This window comes from Nesoenas mayeri (assembly GCF_963082525.1).
Source record: "Nesoenas mayeri genome assembly, chromosome: 20".
Lineage (NCBI taxonomy): Eukaryota > Metazoa > Chordata > Aves > Columbiformes > Columbidae > Nesoenas > Nesoenas mayeri.
Genome location: NC_137569.1, coordinates 7,133,352 through 7,149,814, shown reverse-complemented (window position 1 = coordinate 7,149,814; position 16,463 = coordinate 7,133,352). Strand labels below are relative to the sequence as shown.

General features: G+C 48.6%; 1 protein-coding gene across 1 annotated transcript in view; it reads left to right on the top strand.

Moving 5' to 3' along the window:
• Positions 1-16,463, top strand: part of CAMKK1 (calcium/calmodulin dependent protein kinase kinase 1) — a gene marked incomplete at both ends in the record, with an annotated part of 43,219 nt that overhangs the window by 5,204 nt on the left and 21,552 nt on the right. Inside the window, 7 exons of the mRNA XM_080357364.1 lie at positions 2,229-2,276; positions 3,830-3,883; positions 11,030-11,081; positions 11,601-11,734; positions 12,296-12,332; positions 13,528-13,549; positions 15,352-15,440. Coding sequence (XP_080213490.1) covers positions 2,229-2,276; positions 3,830-3,883; positions 11,030-11,081; positions 11,601-11,734; positions 12,296-12,332; positions 13,528-13,549; positions 15,352-15,440 — 436 coding nt within the window. The remainder of the gene's footprint in view (positions 1-2,228; positions 2,277-3,829; positions 3,884-11,029; positions 11,082-11,600; positions 11,735-12,295; positions 12,333-13,527; positions 13,550-15,351; positions 15,441-16,463) is intronic.

Here is a 16,463-nt window from a genome sequence, read left to right as displayed (position 1 = left end):
GGATGAGCTTACAAAGGGAATTTTCCTACACTTGATGTCCACGTCTTGTCCCAGAGACATGGAAAATAAATCGCTTCTTTGTCCTTTCTTTCCTTGGCTCTTCACATCTTTATCGTAGGTCTCCTGCTTGTTTGGCCAACTGCTGTCAAGAGCTGTGGGAGGCAGCGCTTTGGTGAAGGGCTCATCTGGGTCTTGTGCTGCTCCAGTCTCTGGGAGCTGCCTGGTTTTCTTTATAAGGTCGTGATTTCCTTGTTGTGCACCAAGGTAACCTCAGATGGGACCAGGGCAGCGGTGGGGACTGATCTGCTATGCAGCGTCGGCTGGAGAGCTTCCCCTTCCAGCCCCATGAGTCCCCCAGGCTAATTTCTTCTGGAGGTGTTACTGTGGTGCTCAAACTAGAGCTGTCTTGAAAAAAAAACAAAGGTACTTGGAAAATATGTCTCCAAAGAAGTATCCCCCACAGGCATTGCTAATTTATTTTCCTTGGATTAATTAACCTTTAAATAAAGTTACATTTCCAACTTGTCTAAGGGCAAGGTGTGAGAGAAGGAGAAAGCCCAAAGCTGCAGCTGTGGAAGGGCTGGATTGGGGCTGTAGGCTTAGTTGTGTTTTATGATTTTTGATCAAATTTTACTTTCTGTGGCATTTATTCCCCCCCTTCCTTCTCTTGATTAACACCTTGGACATGTTAACAAATGGGGCATCTTCTTTTTTTTAAGGCAGAACAATTAGTGCACACTTGGACAGACGCAGCACTCTAATTCACTGACAGCTTTTCATTAAAGGATCTTGTTGAGGTTCTTGTTTGTATTTATCAGCAGTTGCAAATATATTGGTGTGATTAAACCAAGACGATTGTACAACATTATCTTTAAGAAACGCTTAGCCCAAAGGTAGCTGTTTTCCCCTGATAAATGAATAGTATAGTTATCCTACTTACTGCAGGAGAACCAAATAATATCATAACAGCCCTGCCAGTCTGCAGCAACCTGTGGCAGGAGTCACTTGAGCTGTGAATTGTGATCTTTCTGCAAGAAAAAGGTAGAAAGCACCTATAATCTGGTTTGATTTTTGCTGAGTTCAGCTCAAGTGCTGGAGGCACAAGAAGCTGAGATGCTTCTCACTGGTGATTATCTGAGCGGGGAGTGATGGAGGAGTGGATGGCGTACAGATGCAGTGAGAGTGAGCAGAAACTCAGACTGCTGCAGACCCTGTCAGCAGTTCTCCCTTCCTTTATTCTCCTTCACTGTGATGATCGCTTGTGTTAGGAGTGTTTTCTGGTTGGTGATGGGGAAAAGTCAAAATTATCATCTGCCATATCTATGCTGTAATGCATCCTGAGAGACAGAGGATGTTGCTTTTGGTGTGGATGCTGCACAGGGCTGGTGCTGTAACACCTCCTGTTCTTACAGATGGACTTGACAGCATCTTGCACCGCTTCTGCTTTCTTTTGTGGGAAGGCTTAACTAGCTGTTTGTGTATTTTATGTCAGTAATTAACCCTGTAATTAATGAGGGTGGAGGGGTCAGCTCCAAGTGAAATGCAACTGTGGAGGTTTTGCTGCTGCTGTGGAAGAAAGTGTTTTCCGTCAGGTAGTATGATACTAAAGAAAAGGGTGGACTTGGCGTTGGGTGACTGTGTGGCTCCTCTTCTTCCTTGGCTTCCAGCAGTTGACACCTGGGGCCACCATCACCCCCTGCCTGGCTCCCAGTCTGTCAAGTGACTCCACAGCCCCTCGTTACACCCCTGTCACAGCTCGCTTGGGGTCTGCATCCACCCTTGGGTTTCAGTGCTGGAGAGCTTGCAAAAGAGATCAGCCCAGCTTAGGGGTGATTTATTTTGGCAAGTACAGTGTTGGCTGAAGGGAATCTGCATTGTTCGCATTGCACTGCAAAGGAGTTTGTCTCTGTGTGCTCTACTCAAAGAGCAGCCGTGATCCAGGTGAGGGTTCCCCTGGGCACAGCTCCAGGCTGAACCTGGAGTGATGTTGGGGATCTGGGGTAGAGGGGCCTCTGGTGTTACAGCAGCACAACTGGAGTCAGAATTCAGCCCATAATTGCTTTGTCCTGGGCTGCCAAAAAAATCAAAGTGCTTATCATGTTACATATACTAGTTTAAATACAATTTAGTCTTTCATTATTCAGCACTCTGCCTCTGCTTGATACTGATTGAAACTCAGTGATTTGCTTTTACCAATACTCTAATTATGTTCTCCTTTTGATCCGCAGGACTGTGTGCAATTAAACCAGTACAAGCTGCAGAGTGAAATAGGCAAGGTATGTTACTGGAGCTCCTGTTTGTCACAAGTGACTTTCATGGACACAGAAGTACAAGTGGAAAGACTGTGCCATCCCGAGGCTCCTTGCAACTTGTGTTTGTTTGGGGTTTTTTATTTAGTTTTTTCTGCCGTATTAGAGCAAGTTTTGTTCAAGGTCAAAGTGGAGCTACTTCCTCTGAAATCTAAATTTATTCTTTTTCCCTCTGAAGGCAGTTAAGCTGGCTCCCTTCCAAGATATTCGCTTGCCAAATGTAACACTAAGTGCCTTTTGATGCATTAAAACAGCCCAACAAGGCAAGACAACCAAAAAAAGATCATGGCAGGTGTTTGGTCCCCATCAGGACTAGTTAAAGTTTTTATGTCCATGAATGAGATGCTAGTTTAATTCTAGTCCCCATTTAAAAGCTGCAGAATGATTCAGAAGAGATTTCTCCCAAGTTATTTAGAGGTCTGGGCTGGTGAGCGGTTCAGACACCCGCACATTTGGACGTCTGCCACCACTGCAGATGGGTCCACGAGTGCCGGTGCCATCTGGAAGCTGTGTCTACCTTTGCAGTCGGAACACTGCAGTCTCAAGGGACTGCACCCTGAGCTGCAGAGACCTTCACCTTAAGTTTCATTAGCCCAAACTCCTCCACACAATGAGAGGCCCCGGGCTGCGGGAGGAGACACCCTTTCCCATGTGTGCTGTGTGCTTGGCTGCTGGCAGTCGTGGCGTAAGGCTGGAGATACCACTGCTGGTGGTACAGCAGGTCGTCTGAAATGCACATACAGCTTCAGTCCTGCTTATGGCTTTTGTCATTGGCTTAAATATGATTTAAGGAGAGTATGAAGCCTTTTCTCTGGTGGATTTGCCCCATCTCTTCCTTCCCTGTGGGTCACAGCAAGTCCATCAGCACCCTGAGGGTCTCCTGGACCTGCTGAGCTTCTGGATCAGCCAGATGGCTTGTCCGTCTTCTCTGAGACCTGAACCTTCATTCCAGCTCTCAGCAAAGTGGAGAGAAATGCTTTGAAGGCTGTAATGTTCACCCCACTCACTTATTCGACAGGCAGCTGTCAGGGATGATACCTAGCCACAGTGTCATATCTTACTTGCATACAATGTGTAGCGTTGACACAGAACTGCTAAAAAGAGTGGCTTGGATGGAGTTTGGCTACCAAGAGATGGAAAGGTTTCCTGCTGAAAGTGGTCTTGCACAGAAGTGTAGGAAAGATGTCCATGCAGAATTTCCAAACTTGCACAAAAAATCAATCTGCTTGAAAATTATTCTCTTCTCCACACCGATGTCTGAGTCAGGACAGACACAGTGGCTGTGGCTGAGGGCAGGAGGTGATGAGCTAACGCTCAGCTCTCCAGACATTGCTAATCCTCAAATGCCCCTTGGCTCCAACAGAGCTGCCAAAATCGATGACCTCGCTGCAGGGGCTAGACATGGCCTGGCGCCTTGAAGGGGTTTTTTATCTGTGTAAGGCCATGCTTTACAAGCCTTGAGCAGCAAGGAGATGAGGTGAAGCTGCTGAACTTACTGTGCAATTTGTGTTTATTTTTAGGGTTCCTACGGTGTTGTGAAACTGGCCTACAACGAGAATGACGACAAGTATTATGTAAGTGTCTCTTTGCTTCTCGCTGCTGCCGTTGCTCTTCTTTTCCCCGTTGCACCCCTGAGAACTAGGTCCCCTTTCCCTTGCTGGTTTTAGCATATATGCATTTCTGATTTGTGTGGCATGCAAGGAGTCAAACTTACCCGCTGGGCATGGAGCAAGGTGCTGCCTGCGTGTCTGCCTGCGTGCGGTGCTGAGCGGGAGCGAAATCGGGTGGGCTGCTTTACACAACAGGCAGGGAATGCGGCAGCAGGCTGCACAAGCGTATCGTTGATTTGTCTTGACATTTTCTAGCTCTGAAGCAGGTCACCTGAAATTAGAGGCATGTGGGTGGTGGTATTCAGCACCTGCTGTGCATTGGAAGTTTGGCCTGCGTGTTTTGTAATGGAATGGGGGAGTTTATCGGAAAGATGCTGAACAGCGTGGCCCAGCTGGGCAGTGCCTGGCTCTGCTGCATCTTACCCCCTTGCGGGATGCCTCCTGTCAGGTCATGAGGTGTAGGATGCAGGGCATAAGGCAAACTTTGGCTTTTAAATCATATGTTGAGCTGAAGCCAGAGTTTGCAGGGGTTTGAATTTAAAAAGGCTGCTTATGCTGAAGGCTCCTTTGCTGTCCCTCTGCTTTCAGAAGCAGGCAAATCCCAGCTGGGATTCCTGCAAAAGCTGCTTGTGGAAGATGTGCTCTTGTCCCTGGGCTTGCCCTGCGGCCTGTTTTGCTCAGGCTGAGAGCAGGAGCTGGGCAGCTGTCAGAAGGTGAACTGCCTTGCTGTGCCTGAAGGCTTGTGGGAGCAGCTTTCGGCAGCTTTTGGTGGATCCCAGGGTGGGTTTGTGCCCAGCAGAGCTGGATGGTTGCAGTGCTGTTGGACCTGAACCCAGCTGCCCTCACTGGGTAAAATGTGGTCATTTTCCTGCTGCTCCCCAGATAGTTTTTCCTCCCTGACTCTTGGACTTAGAAGTGACAGACCAGGTTGGTGCAACCGAGTGGGAGTTGCACGCCTGTTAGCATTAATTAGCTCTTCTGTGCTTCCAGTGGGCACGAAACTGCAGGAGAAATGCTTTGAAATGAAGGATGGAAGAGATGAGAGAGAAATCTGGACAAGGTGTCCAGGAGCTGGCCGAGCAAAGGAACCACAATTCTTTCCATCCCTGTGCTTTCCAAGCTGAGTCACCCACCGCAGCAGCGCCGCTGCTGTTTCCAATGGCTCCTGTTCCCCAAGCCCTCCCTCCCGTGCCCTGCAGCAGGATGGTTTTGTTCTGCAGAGAATGATGTGCCTTCCCTGATCCATCTGTCCCCCAGTACAGGCAGTGCCAGGACCAGCAGCGCAGAGTAGCAACACATCACGTAGTGGTTTTTTCCAGCTGAAAGTATTTTTATTTGAAAATTGTAATATTTATTTTGTCATTGCCCTTTTTTTCTGGGAATACTGGTACTGTGAGGTGGGCGAGGTGGTTGTCACAATTCACAAGGAGAGGTGGGTTTAGGTTGGTATTGCCTGCTATGTGCTCATCCATGTTTTGGATATAGGTTAACTCTGTGGATGTAGATTTATCTGGGCAAATCAAAGCCAAAAGTGAAAGCCTGTGTCCAGGTTAGCCTGGTATGTGTTAGTTAATCCCTGCTTAATCTCTGTTTCTTTTTATAATCTAAGCAAACACGTTAAAGCTGCTGCAGCCCGAGAGTGGCTCCTATGCCTGCACACTTCTGTTTCAGCCTCGCTATCCAGAGAGGGACAGGGTGACCGCCTTACTGTCAGGATTGCTGGGACGTGTTCTTCGGTCATCCCCGACCCTCCTGTTGTGGGGGTCAAAGCAGGGTCTGAACCAGCTCTCGGCAGTGACCCTGGGGCTGTGGAGCTGATCCTGGGAGGTGTGTACAGTGCTACAGCAGGTGGAGAGATGGGACTAGAGCGAGAGTATCGGCAGCGTCTGCCTGCATTGTATTGCGGTGGGTGTCAGCATATGGGAGAGGAGAGGGCAGGTGACTGTGCTGCTGCCCAGGGGCTGTGATGCTGAGTCTGTGTTCCATGTGCTTGCTGCCTTTTCAAGCTTTCCCCTTCCCCAGCTGCTGTCGCAGCAGACACAATGTGGCCCTTAATTCTTCCAGGTGCCCATGCTTGTGTTTTCCAGGGGTACAAGCTGTAATGGGGGGACCTCCACTTTTCCACAATGCTAAAACAGTCCAGGAGCTGGCGGACCTTTTAAAGCTTCAGAGAAATAGCAGCAAATTGCATAACTGGCTGATGGTTACTTAGTTCCCCATGTGTCCCGGTGTATCTGACCCATGTGCTCTCCCAGCGCTGAGAACTTCTGTGCCGATCGCTCTGGCCAAGGCTGCATTGCAGCGATGCACCCTGACCCCCTGGGTACCTAATGCAACTGCCTCTCACCAGCACTTAGTAATAGCAGTTGCAATTCTGATAGTTGGGAGGCCCTTTTCTGTGTGTCTGTTTTTCCCCAAATTTAGCTCTGGAGGGTTGTTTTTGTCTCAGTAGTAAAAAGCAATAACAGGTAATTGTTGGAAATCAGTCTCTAGAGTAGCACCTAATAACCAATTCACATGTGCAATGTTTTAGCATGAGGCCAGGCTCTTGCTCCCTGTTTTGTTTTCTTTAAGCTAGTGTGCTGCAATAAAAAGGATCAAAACTTTTAAGAAAGCAGAATGTTTTTATTTTGGAGTATAATTCAGAGTGTGACTCCTGATTCTTGCTGGGACATGGGGTGCTTTGCTAGGACTCTTTGTAAAGACAGAGTTTATAGGTACCAGGAACTGTATGTAGTTCCTGTCAAAGCAAAAAGAAAGATTTCTATTGCTCTACTGAGTTTTGCATCTGGCCTAGAATTAGGAAAAACTCTCAAAGAAAAAAGCTGATCACCACTTTTCTGTTGTATTTACTTTGTGGGTTTTTTTTACCTTCCATTAAAGATGAGTGAATGCTTCCAAGAGCTTTATCCTTCGCTGCTGTGAACAACTGCGGTGCTGTGGAGAGCTGTGAAAGCGTGCTGACTGACATCAGCGGGTGCAGGGAATGTGTTAGACCTGGGAAACCGAACTTTCAACACCAAGTGTGTGACCCTGGAGGAGACCCCATTGGGATGTGGAGCAGGGTCGCAGAGCAGAGGTCCCTGTTACCGTGTTCCATCCCTGCTGCTGCTGGGGCACACGGAGCTGTCACAGCAGCATTTGCGGGGCTCTGCCAAGGAGCCCTGTACAGCTGGAAAGGGTTCAGTGTCTCACTTTGCAGGAGGTGCTTTGACAGTGACTAGGGAGGGGGAAAAAGGAGATATGCCAAGCTCTATGAAAAAGCAGCAAATAAAAAGCAAAGGCAAATGTGTCCAGGCGGAGATCTAGTTTGGAGTCATTGTGCTGATGGAATTTGATTCTGTGATGCCTCAGGTCATGTCTCCTTCCTATTTGCAATCTTTAAATCAGCTTGCAGAGAAAAGTGGTTATGATGGACATTTGTTATGCTACTTCTGGACAAAAGCAATAGCATTGTAGGTTGTCAGTGGGTTTATCTTCTTTTTTTTTTCCTTTTCTTTTTTAATCTGGTTTCCTAAGAAACAAGATGTGTGTGATTGTGCTCTCTGCTTCTGTTTGTACCGAAGAACCTTTGCATGGGGGGCTGTTTTCTACCAACTGTCAGTGCTGGGGAGAAATTCCTTCCAAGAAGTAAAAGAGGTGGCTGAACAAAGTGCTGGTGCTGAGGAGAAGGCAGCCAGCAGCAAGCCCTGAACCTTACCAGCCCCTGGAGAAGCCACTGTGGTTGCCACCCAGGTGGGAAGGGAAGGCTCAGGTCCCCTGTTTCTCATCCTCTGGCTCACATAACAGCTACTGAACTGCTGACAAATGCAGGAGCAGGATTTTAGGGGCATGGCAGCCAAACCTGTCTGTCTGATTTAGTCTTTTCAGTGCTGGTCTCTCCCAGCAGAGCTTCCCTCTTAGCCACTTTGAGGGATGTTGTGGTCAGACAGGACCCATAAGGAAGGGCTGGAGATGCTTTCTGGTCTGCTCAGCTCTCCTGCAGGGTGCTGTCACCCACTAGCAGACAATTTAGGTGGCTGATAACAATTTTTGAGCAACATCCCCCTTCCCTGGGAGCTGCAGGTAGGGACTGTGCACAGGTATTCTGCCCATGCATGGGTTTGGATCCCTTGCAGTGCAAGACCCACTGTTACCAAATAACACAACATCCTGAGTGCTACGAAAGCATCATAAGCTGATAAGTTCTGTTGGCTTGATCTGTTTTATCACGCTTCCTTCCCCAAATAATGGCCATTTGGCTATTGTAACTACCAGCAGCAGGATATGGGCTGGAAGCCTCGCTGTTAGACAGCAGCTGTGTCCCGGACACCCCATCTCTCCGTAAACCTGGGAGCTCCTTTCCATCTGTGTCCTTACAAAACAGCTTCCCTGTGGCTTCCAGCTGCAAGGTTGCTAGGAAGAGAGCGGTAAACTTTAGATAATAAATGTACATCAAAGAAAAGCACATGGCTCCTGCTGACTCTCAAAGGAAAATGTCACAACCCATGTCCATGTGTGAGTAGTCAGAAGGAAGGTGGGTGCAATGGCATGTGTGGAGGAAATTTCCTCCAGGTTCCCTCTTTTCCTGAGGAAGCTGAAGGTGCACTTGCCAGTGCAAATGGAAAACTCCTGGGCTTGGCTCTGAGCTGGTTCTTTATCACAAAGGCATTATCTGGGCAATTACCTCTGCCTGGGAGTACTAATGTCTTTGGCTCTTTCATGCATGTGAGCCTGCGAGGAGAGGTTTGCTCAGGCATCCCTGCGTTGTTCCTGTTATGTGCGGTGAGGAAGCCTTGTCCTGCCAGCTAGCGCTGTAATTAAAGTGAGACTTCACCACCATATGCTCTCAGCTCTGCTCTTGTGGCAATTAAGCAGCTCTGGCCTGTTGCATGATGAAGCTTGCTCTTCATCCTCCCGTTTGTGTTTGACAGTGCAGTGGGGACAGATCCTCTCCTGATCTACCCCTATTGTGTAGCAGCAGCTGCTGCTGCTCCAGAGTTGGTGTAAGCACGTCCTGAGGCTTCTTCACAGCAATAGGAGTTTACAGTCAGCTCACTTATGATATAGGTGAGCCCTAGTAATGTCCCCATTGCCCCTTGTAGCACCCTGCAAGGAGTTTGAGTGACAGCAGTAGCTCTTGTCCTTGAGAACAATTCTCGTCGCTGCTGTGGCCTCTCCCCAGAGCCTGCCCGGGGAAGGACTTGCCTGATGCGAGCATGGCTGGTGGATGTGGTTCGGTTCCTCAAGCATTGATGCAGCTTTGGAGCTTTCAGCAGCAAATCACATCTTCTATTTCTTCTCTTTCTAAAGCTCCTTGCCAGAAGGCAGAGAGGACTCAGGGTGGGATTGGCGCAAGGGCAGCCTGCTCCTCCCGGGCTGTGGCACTGGTTTAAAGAAAAACAGGTGGATGAACCCCTTTGATTTTTCCCATAAATTTTCATTATGGAGAGATAAAAGTGAGTGGCGTAGGAAGATGAAAGCAAGGAGCGTGGGAAGCCCTCCAGGCTTGGTCCTGGCCATCCTTGGAGGTGGTTGTGCATGCCTTGGATCCTCTTTCAGCAGACCGTGAATCATTTGGCTGCCTGTATTGGACACAGCACTGTGCTAAGTAACAGATAAGCACTTCTGAGTCTGTCTCTCAACACCATCATTTCTAACAGTTGGCTCAGGAGCTGTCAGGCAGGACTGAGAACTACACAGTGTCTCTTCTCAATTACACACGGGTGCAAATCCAGAGGATTTCACTGAATCAGGACCAAAAATAACAACCTTTTCAGCGAGCTGTGAACCTGGCTGCAGCAGGAGCACTGATGGGCAATGGGGATCCTGGGGCGTGTGGTGGCATCGCTGCCAGGAAAAACAGTTCGGGAAGGAGCTCACCGAGATGGTTTTGGCGACTTGTTCTTGCTGTATGTGTTAAAAACAAGCAGTGTGCAGAGCCTACCTCTGGTATTAATGTTAAGTTCCTCTGCATTTGGCTGTGTCCTGCAGGAGTCCTCGGTTAATTATATGTCACAGGGGTCGCTCCAGTGTGAATGACAGATTTGGATGTCTAATTAATAGGAGTAACTACCCATTCTAGGGGACAGACAGAGTGACTGCCCCAGATCCTGGGGACATAGATTGTTTTCCTAAGCAAATTGCACCATGAGCTGTTTTCTCATGAAATGTTTATCTGCTGGGCTGCTCGGGGCTGTTTGAGTGGCCCCCAGAAAGGTTATTAACGCACAGAGCAGATGGAGGCACGGAGACTGTTTATTAAATGCATATTGCCTTTTGCCGTTATGCTAATACCTATGGGATGGCAGAGAAAATTACCCTGACCCCCTCCCACCCCTCAGCTGCCTGGGCATGCAATACTGCGGCATATGATCGGGTAGGAGAACGGAGAGAAGCTGGTGGCAAAAACCTATTTCTTTCCCTGTGCTCCTGCACAGAGTTGGCTCTGCCATTTCTGATGGTGCAGGGATAGATGCTCTGTGAAGTATCTCGTGGCCTTGTGCATGGTGCTGGATCGTGCTGCAGGTCCTCTGTATTGCTCTGGTGGCACAGAAGAGGTTTATGGGGCCAAAATATTCTCTGAGAATATAAAAGACTCCCCTGGGCAGTGCAGAGCTGGTGGAAGGGCTGTGTCCTCACCCTGTTCCTGGCCTGTGATGTAGGCTGGTAGGGTGTTAGTGGTGTGACTGTGACACTCCAGCTCTGTTCCTTCCTAAACCCTCTGGCAAAGTAAAAGTGGAGCAGCCTGGAAGTGTCTCTGACTGGTGGCATGGCCATAGCATCATCCAAACCAGCAAATGCCAAAAGGTCAGCTGGAGGAACCCACCTCTTCTCTCAAGCTCCTGCCCCAAATGCAGGAATTCCTCTTTCTTTGTTTAATTTAAAGTAAACCAATTTATTTTCTCATGGGGAAAAAAAAAGATGAATGAAACTAGTGGTTGACAGTGCCTTTAGGAAAGCTGCGGCCAGTGTGTATGTCTGTTGTAGCCATCGCTAATCAGGAGATTTCTTCTCTATGTTGAGGAACAGCCCAGAGCAAGTCCCTGATGCCCAGCACGCTCCCAGGTCACAGCAATGAGCACTTTGGCTCTTGTTCAGTTTTAACACTGCTTTTTCCTCTTTCCTTAGGCTATGAAAGTTCTCTCCAAAAAGAAGCTCTTGAAGCAGTATGGATTTCCACGTGAGTATCTCACATTTAGAGGTCTGCCTATTGCACTCAGCCAGGTGAATCTCTGTAGAAATGTTGCCTGCAAGGGCTGCAGAACTTGGCCTCATTTGAGAGGTGTCCAAGTAGTTGGGGGGCTGGTCTAAAATGCAAAGGGGAAGTGAAAGGGCAGGCACAACATCAGGGAAATTCAGTGCACTTGGTAATTAGGTTTCTGGCTTTGATTTTCTTGGTCTCTTTGAAGTGCAGACTCTTCAGCATTAACCATCCATAAAGCCTAATTAGGTGCTGGAATCCTGTCCTCCCAGGGGTCTCCAACAACCCCCTCAGGTAGCACCAGGCTCCAGGACCTGCTGAATAGGTCTGAATAGGACGTGGAAATCTCAGTTTCAAGTGGAGACTGTAATGCTGACAAAGTGATGATCTTCCAGAACAGCTGAAGGTTTTCTGCGGAGGAGCAAGCGGCTGCTCACTTCTGCATGTCGGACACTGCTGAAAAATGAGTTTTTCCTCACCACGTTATCACAATTGCAGGTCGGCCTCCTCCCAGAGGGTCAAAAGCATCCTCCGGAGAGCAGTCCAAACCCATGGCACCACTGGACAGGGTCTATCAGGAAATAGCCATCTTGAAGAAACTGGACCACATCAACATCGTTAAGCTGATAGAGGTGAGCTGCTTCTCCACCATAAGTTATTAATATGCTGAAACAAGTCTGGTGTGCATTGCAGCAAGAGCATCCTCCTTCAACTGTTCCCCACTTCAGCCAAAATCAGTTTAAAATAGTTGTTCAGAAATTTAAGCTGAGGATTCCAAGCAAGGTGATATCAATGTATGACAAACTGATCCTGGGCTTTGTGCAGCTGGCTGTGCTGGTAGAAACAGCAGCGAGCTTTGGCCAGTGGAACTTGTGTGTGACAAGCCTGGGAAGGTGCACAAGTGCAAGGCTTCAGTGCCATTTTCAGTATTGGCTGAGGTCAGATTAGGACAAGCAGTGCCTTTGTTGGTAGGCTGTTTCTTCAAATACAGGCAGAAGCCCAGATTCTTCTGTAGGCAGGAAAATCTGTGTCCTTCAAAGCCCCTTTCTCTGCAGAATCTCTAAATATTAGCCTAAGTCGTTCTCAGCACTCTGCAGCTCAGCACAGTGTACAGGAAGCAGTAAAATGTTATTTGATTAAAAATCTTTTTCTGCTGTTTTTATCTTTTTCCCCTTATCTGTTATCAATTACAGGTCCTTGATGATCCTGCAGAGGACAACCTGTACATGGGTATGTGAGTCATTGCAGACTAACAGAACCACCTGGGCTTAGCCCTAGTGATGCAGGTAACATGTACGAGGGCTGGGGTTGGTACTGGGAGGAAACCTGCACCAGCTTCAGCAGACTGCTCTTTTCAGAAAAGTTAAACACCTCTAAAGGCAGCTGGGATGGAAGGGCCCCTTGCAGCGGGGTAGGGCAGCTTTGTGTCTTAACACAGCTGCCCACATCTCCTTGCTAAGGGCACACTAAAAAGATGTGACAGCAGCTCTGTTGATTCCAGTGCTAGAGCCAGGAGAGAAGGGAAAGATGCAGAATGGCTTCTTGTCCTCCTGGTACAAGTTTGGTCTCTCCAGACTGCTTCTGTAGGCTGCAGACAGCAGTAGGGACCCCAGAAAGCAGCCTTGTCTCAGGGTGTCCTCTGTGACCCCTGCAGACACACTGAAGCTGGAGAGCAATCTGAGGCACTGCAGACCAGCTTGTTGTGCTTGTTCTTTCAGCTGGTCTAACTCACACCTGTAAGCAGGGCTGCCTGGTGCCTTGGGGAGGGTGATCTGCTCACATTTCTTGGGAGGTGCAAGAAAACCCTTAATTCATGAGGAAGGATCTCTCCTACTACATAAAGGCAGATGTTTCTGTATGCAGAACAGGTCAGAGGCAGGATCAGAAGAACATGTTGCCGCTAACCCAGCCTGGGGCAAGCCCCATTTAACCTCCTAATCAGACACAAAAACTCATGTGCTCTGCAGACCTCAACTCACACCAACAAATCTCCTCCTGCTCCTGCCAGGGAGTGTATACCTGTTTGACAGCCATGTGCTGCTGATTGACACAGGAGAAATGGAGCAATGTGTTCTTAGAGCATCTCTTTTAATATCACCAATTTAGCAGAGATATCACACCAAACACCCTCCTTGAATGTACTGGAATCAGAAAGGGCTGACACCAGGAGCAGCAGCAGCGTAGTTGATAAACTAGCACCCGCTGTCTCCCTGTGTGGAGCTGGCGGGAGGTGGGGATAATTGTCTTTGAAGAGATGAATATTTTCATTTTGCCTCCCCTGGTCATGGGGAGGAAAGAGAAGTGAGTGGAGATAAGTTGATTTTGCAGGTATGGGAATAGATGTGGTTTTGTAGGTGATAAAAAAAATGAATAAGCCCTGTCCTCTCTTCTAGCTCATTCATAGTTTGATTTTCTTTTCTTGCAGTATTTGACCTCCTGAGGAAAGGGTAAGTAGCCCTTCTGGGATGCCTTGTGTTGAAATTTTTGGTGTTCATCATTAATTTTCTAGGAATGATGTGGTGGAAGGGAATGGGCTCAGAGGACATGTCCTGGTGCCTGGCTTTGATCTGGAAATCAAATTTGATGCCAGCTCCCCATCAGGTGCCTTGAAGAAAAGGGTTAAATAGGAATGCTCTGCTGGGATAAGAGTCACATTGTGGCTTCCTTTGGCACAAGGGGTCTGTGGTTGCATCAGCATTGACTTGCCAGCCACTGTTTTATTTTGCCCCTAGTGCTAACATATTGCAGGAGGCTGGTTTTTTTCTGCTTTTTTCTGTAGTAAAAGCAATAAGATGGTGGGAGTCTCCTCACTGCTTTTTACTACATCTGCGCTGATTCTGCAGCTCCGCAGAGTCACAGTGAGGTCGGGAGAACTGCGCCCAGGGCTGGGGAGGTTCCCAAAAGGCTTGTTTCTCTTTCTGGCCCCATGAACAAGTCTCTTGCAGGGCACCAGCTCCAGCAGGTTGCTGGTGAGCAGGCTGATGACTATCCTGTAGGAAAGGGGGAGAAAAAAGCCTCTGTAACCAGCTGCGGCCAGGGCCGGAGAACATGCAGCTTGGCTGAGCACAGCCTGTCTGCCTCTAGCAGGAGGCAATTAGACTCCATTAGTGGCTCTGCCAGTCCTGCCGCTCACATTATTTTCTCCCTGGTTTCATCAGAAAAAAAATGTGCAGGAAGAGGGAGGGGAGAGAGTGGCAGAAAAATGCAAATGGGAGATGAAGGTCATTGATCAAATGGGCAGCAAGGGAGAAGAGAGCAATGCTGCAGGAAGGATTTGTGCTGGCTGCTGAAAGGAAGAGCCACAGAGCCTGGCTGTGGTGAGGGGCTTTTCTCTGACAGGCTTTGACTTGCAAGGATGGTGTCTCAGGAATGCTCGCTTAAATCCAGCTTGAGCCAGTGGGTGTTTTGTCCAAATGCAAGGTCAAGCTGCCAAGGACAAGCAGGATTAACCCCCGGTGCAGTGAAGTCCTTAGCTCCTGCCATTTATCTACTGGGGAACAGAAGATGCTGACAAGCTCTTACAGCCTCTTTGCCCTCAGCTTTCAGCAGCACAGGCAGAAGAGGGGCTTTTAGCAGATACTGTGCAGCTCTCAGCATTGGCAGCACACAAAGGAGAGGAGAAGCTGAGCAGGTAACCTTGGCTGTTTAGGGCTGAATGGCTGAGTTCTGGTGGTGGCTGAACCCTGAAGAGCAAAATAGGTTTTCACACAATGCACTGGAAATGTTTCCACTTAGCCTTAGTTCTTGTCTAAGTTCTGCCTTGGTTTAACTAGCTGCACGCTGGCATTGCTTCAGGACTGAGCCCCAGCAGGTGTGACATCCAGTACACAACAGACACTCTGTCCCCACTGCTGCCTGGTATGTCCTGGTGATGCTGGTGCTCACAGCCATGAGCAGCTTTAGCAAGAAACAAAAGGCCAGATCCAGTTTTGTTCTTTCACTACACTGATACCGTTAGGACTCCCAGTGAATTAAGTGTTTGCCTTGTTTTGTGCAGGCAGCAGCAGTTAATCCTGGTGTTGGTGATGGCTCCGTAGCTCACTCTGGCTCTGGGACTGCAAAGCCACTCATCACTGCTATCCCACCTCACTAGCCTAGGTGTCACCATGTCCAGAAAGGACAGCTGCACCTCTGTCCTGTGTCACAGCAACCAGAACCTTCTGAGCGCCTGACCCTTGATGCTGGGGACATAGGGATAGAGAACCCTACCTTCTGCGAAGTACTCGGTTACTCTCCTTCTTCCCAACAGGCCTGTCATGGAGGTACCAAGTGACCAGCCCTTCAGCGAGGAGCAGGCTCGGCTCTACTTCCGAGACATCGTCTTGGGCATCGAGTACTGTGAGTACCCCCAGCGCTGATGGCAGCTTTGCAGAGCGCGTGTCGGCCTCCTGCTCGGCATGGGAGAAGCCTCTCGAGTCTGCTGGGCTTGGTCAAGCGAGCAAGGTCCCCTCTGTTTGTGTGGAACAGGGCTGGCAGTCAGTGCTGGTCCCCCTCAGCTCAGCTTTACCCAGATGCTGGGAGCAGGCATCCCTTAGGGCTGTATGAAAATAGTGGCTTCCTTTTGAATTCTGTTTCTCTTTTTGGAGAGCGTCTTTGAAGGCAGTGGCAGAGCCAGAAAATGGGTGTTTGCAGTGGCACAGACTGAGCCAACCTTCCAGGGAGGTGATGACTCAAGTGTGTCCACAGGTTTCCTGCTTGTAGCCTGATTATCATCACCTTTTTTTTAGGAAGTCATCTCCCAGTGTGACTGAGATGCTGGATGCTGCTGGCATAACAGTTCCTGCTCAGGGGAAACTTTAACTATAGGCAATAGTCAAAAAGAAAAAATGTGGGTAGTCCTAGGCAGAGGGAGTGAAACAGGGGAGTAAATTATAGGATGCCTGAGCACTCCTAGCAAGAGGAACAATAGGGTGCTTTATTTTGGGCTATTGAGTAACCACTTATTTTATTAGCAAATGAAAGTTAAAAATGGTGTTCTCCCAGAACTGCTGGGTAAATGCATGGCAATTATTATGTAATTACAGAGGAAAAGTGCACCGTTTGTGCACACTGAAGGAAAAGTGTTGCCAGGCAATCTAGAGATTGCAAGGTAATTTTAATGTAAGCATACATAATGTTATGTAATTTGGGAGGCTCAATAGCCATGCAGCTGCTTGAAGCTCGCCGTCATCACAGCAGCAAATGCATCATGCGGTTGGGTTTATTAAATTAGAAGTTGCAAGCTGGATTCCTGTGGGAACCCGCAAGGTGTTAATCCAGGCTGGTGTGCTGCCTCAGTGCGAATGGTACCTGGTGGGTGGGAAGGGGCCGCGAGGGTCAAGGTGATGGGAAATGTGAGCTGTCCCTAGTAGCGTATCCCTT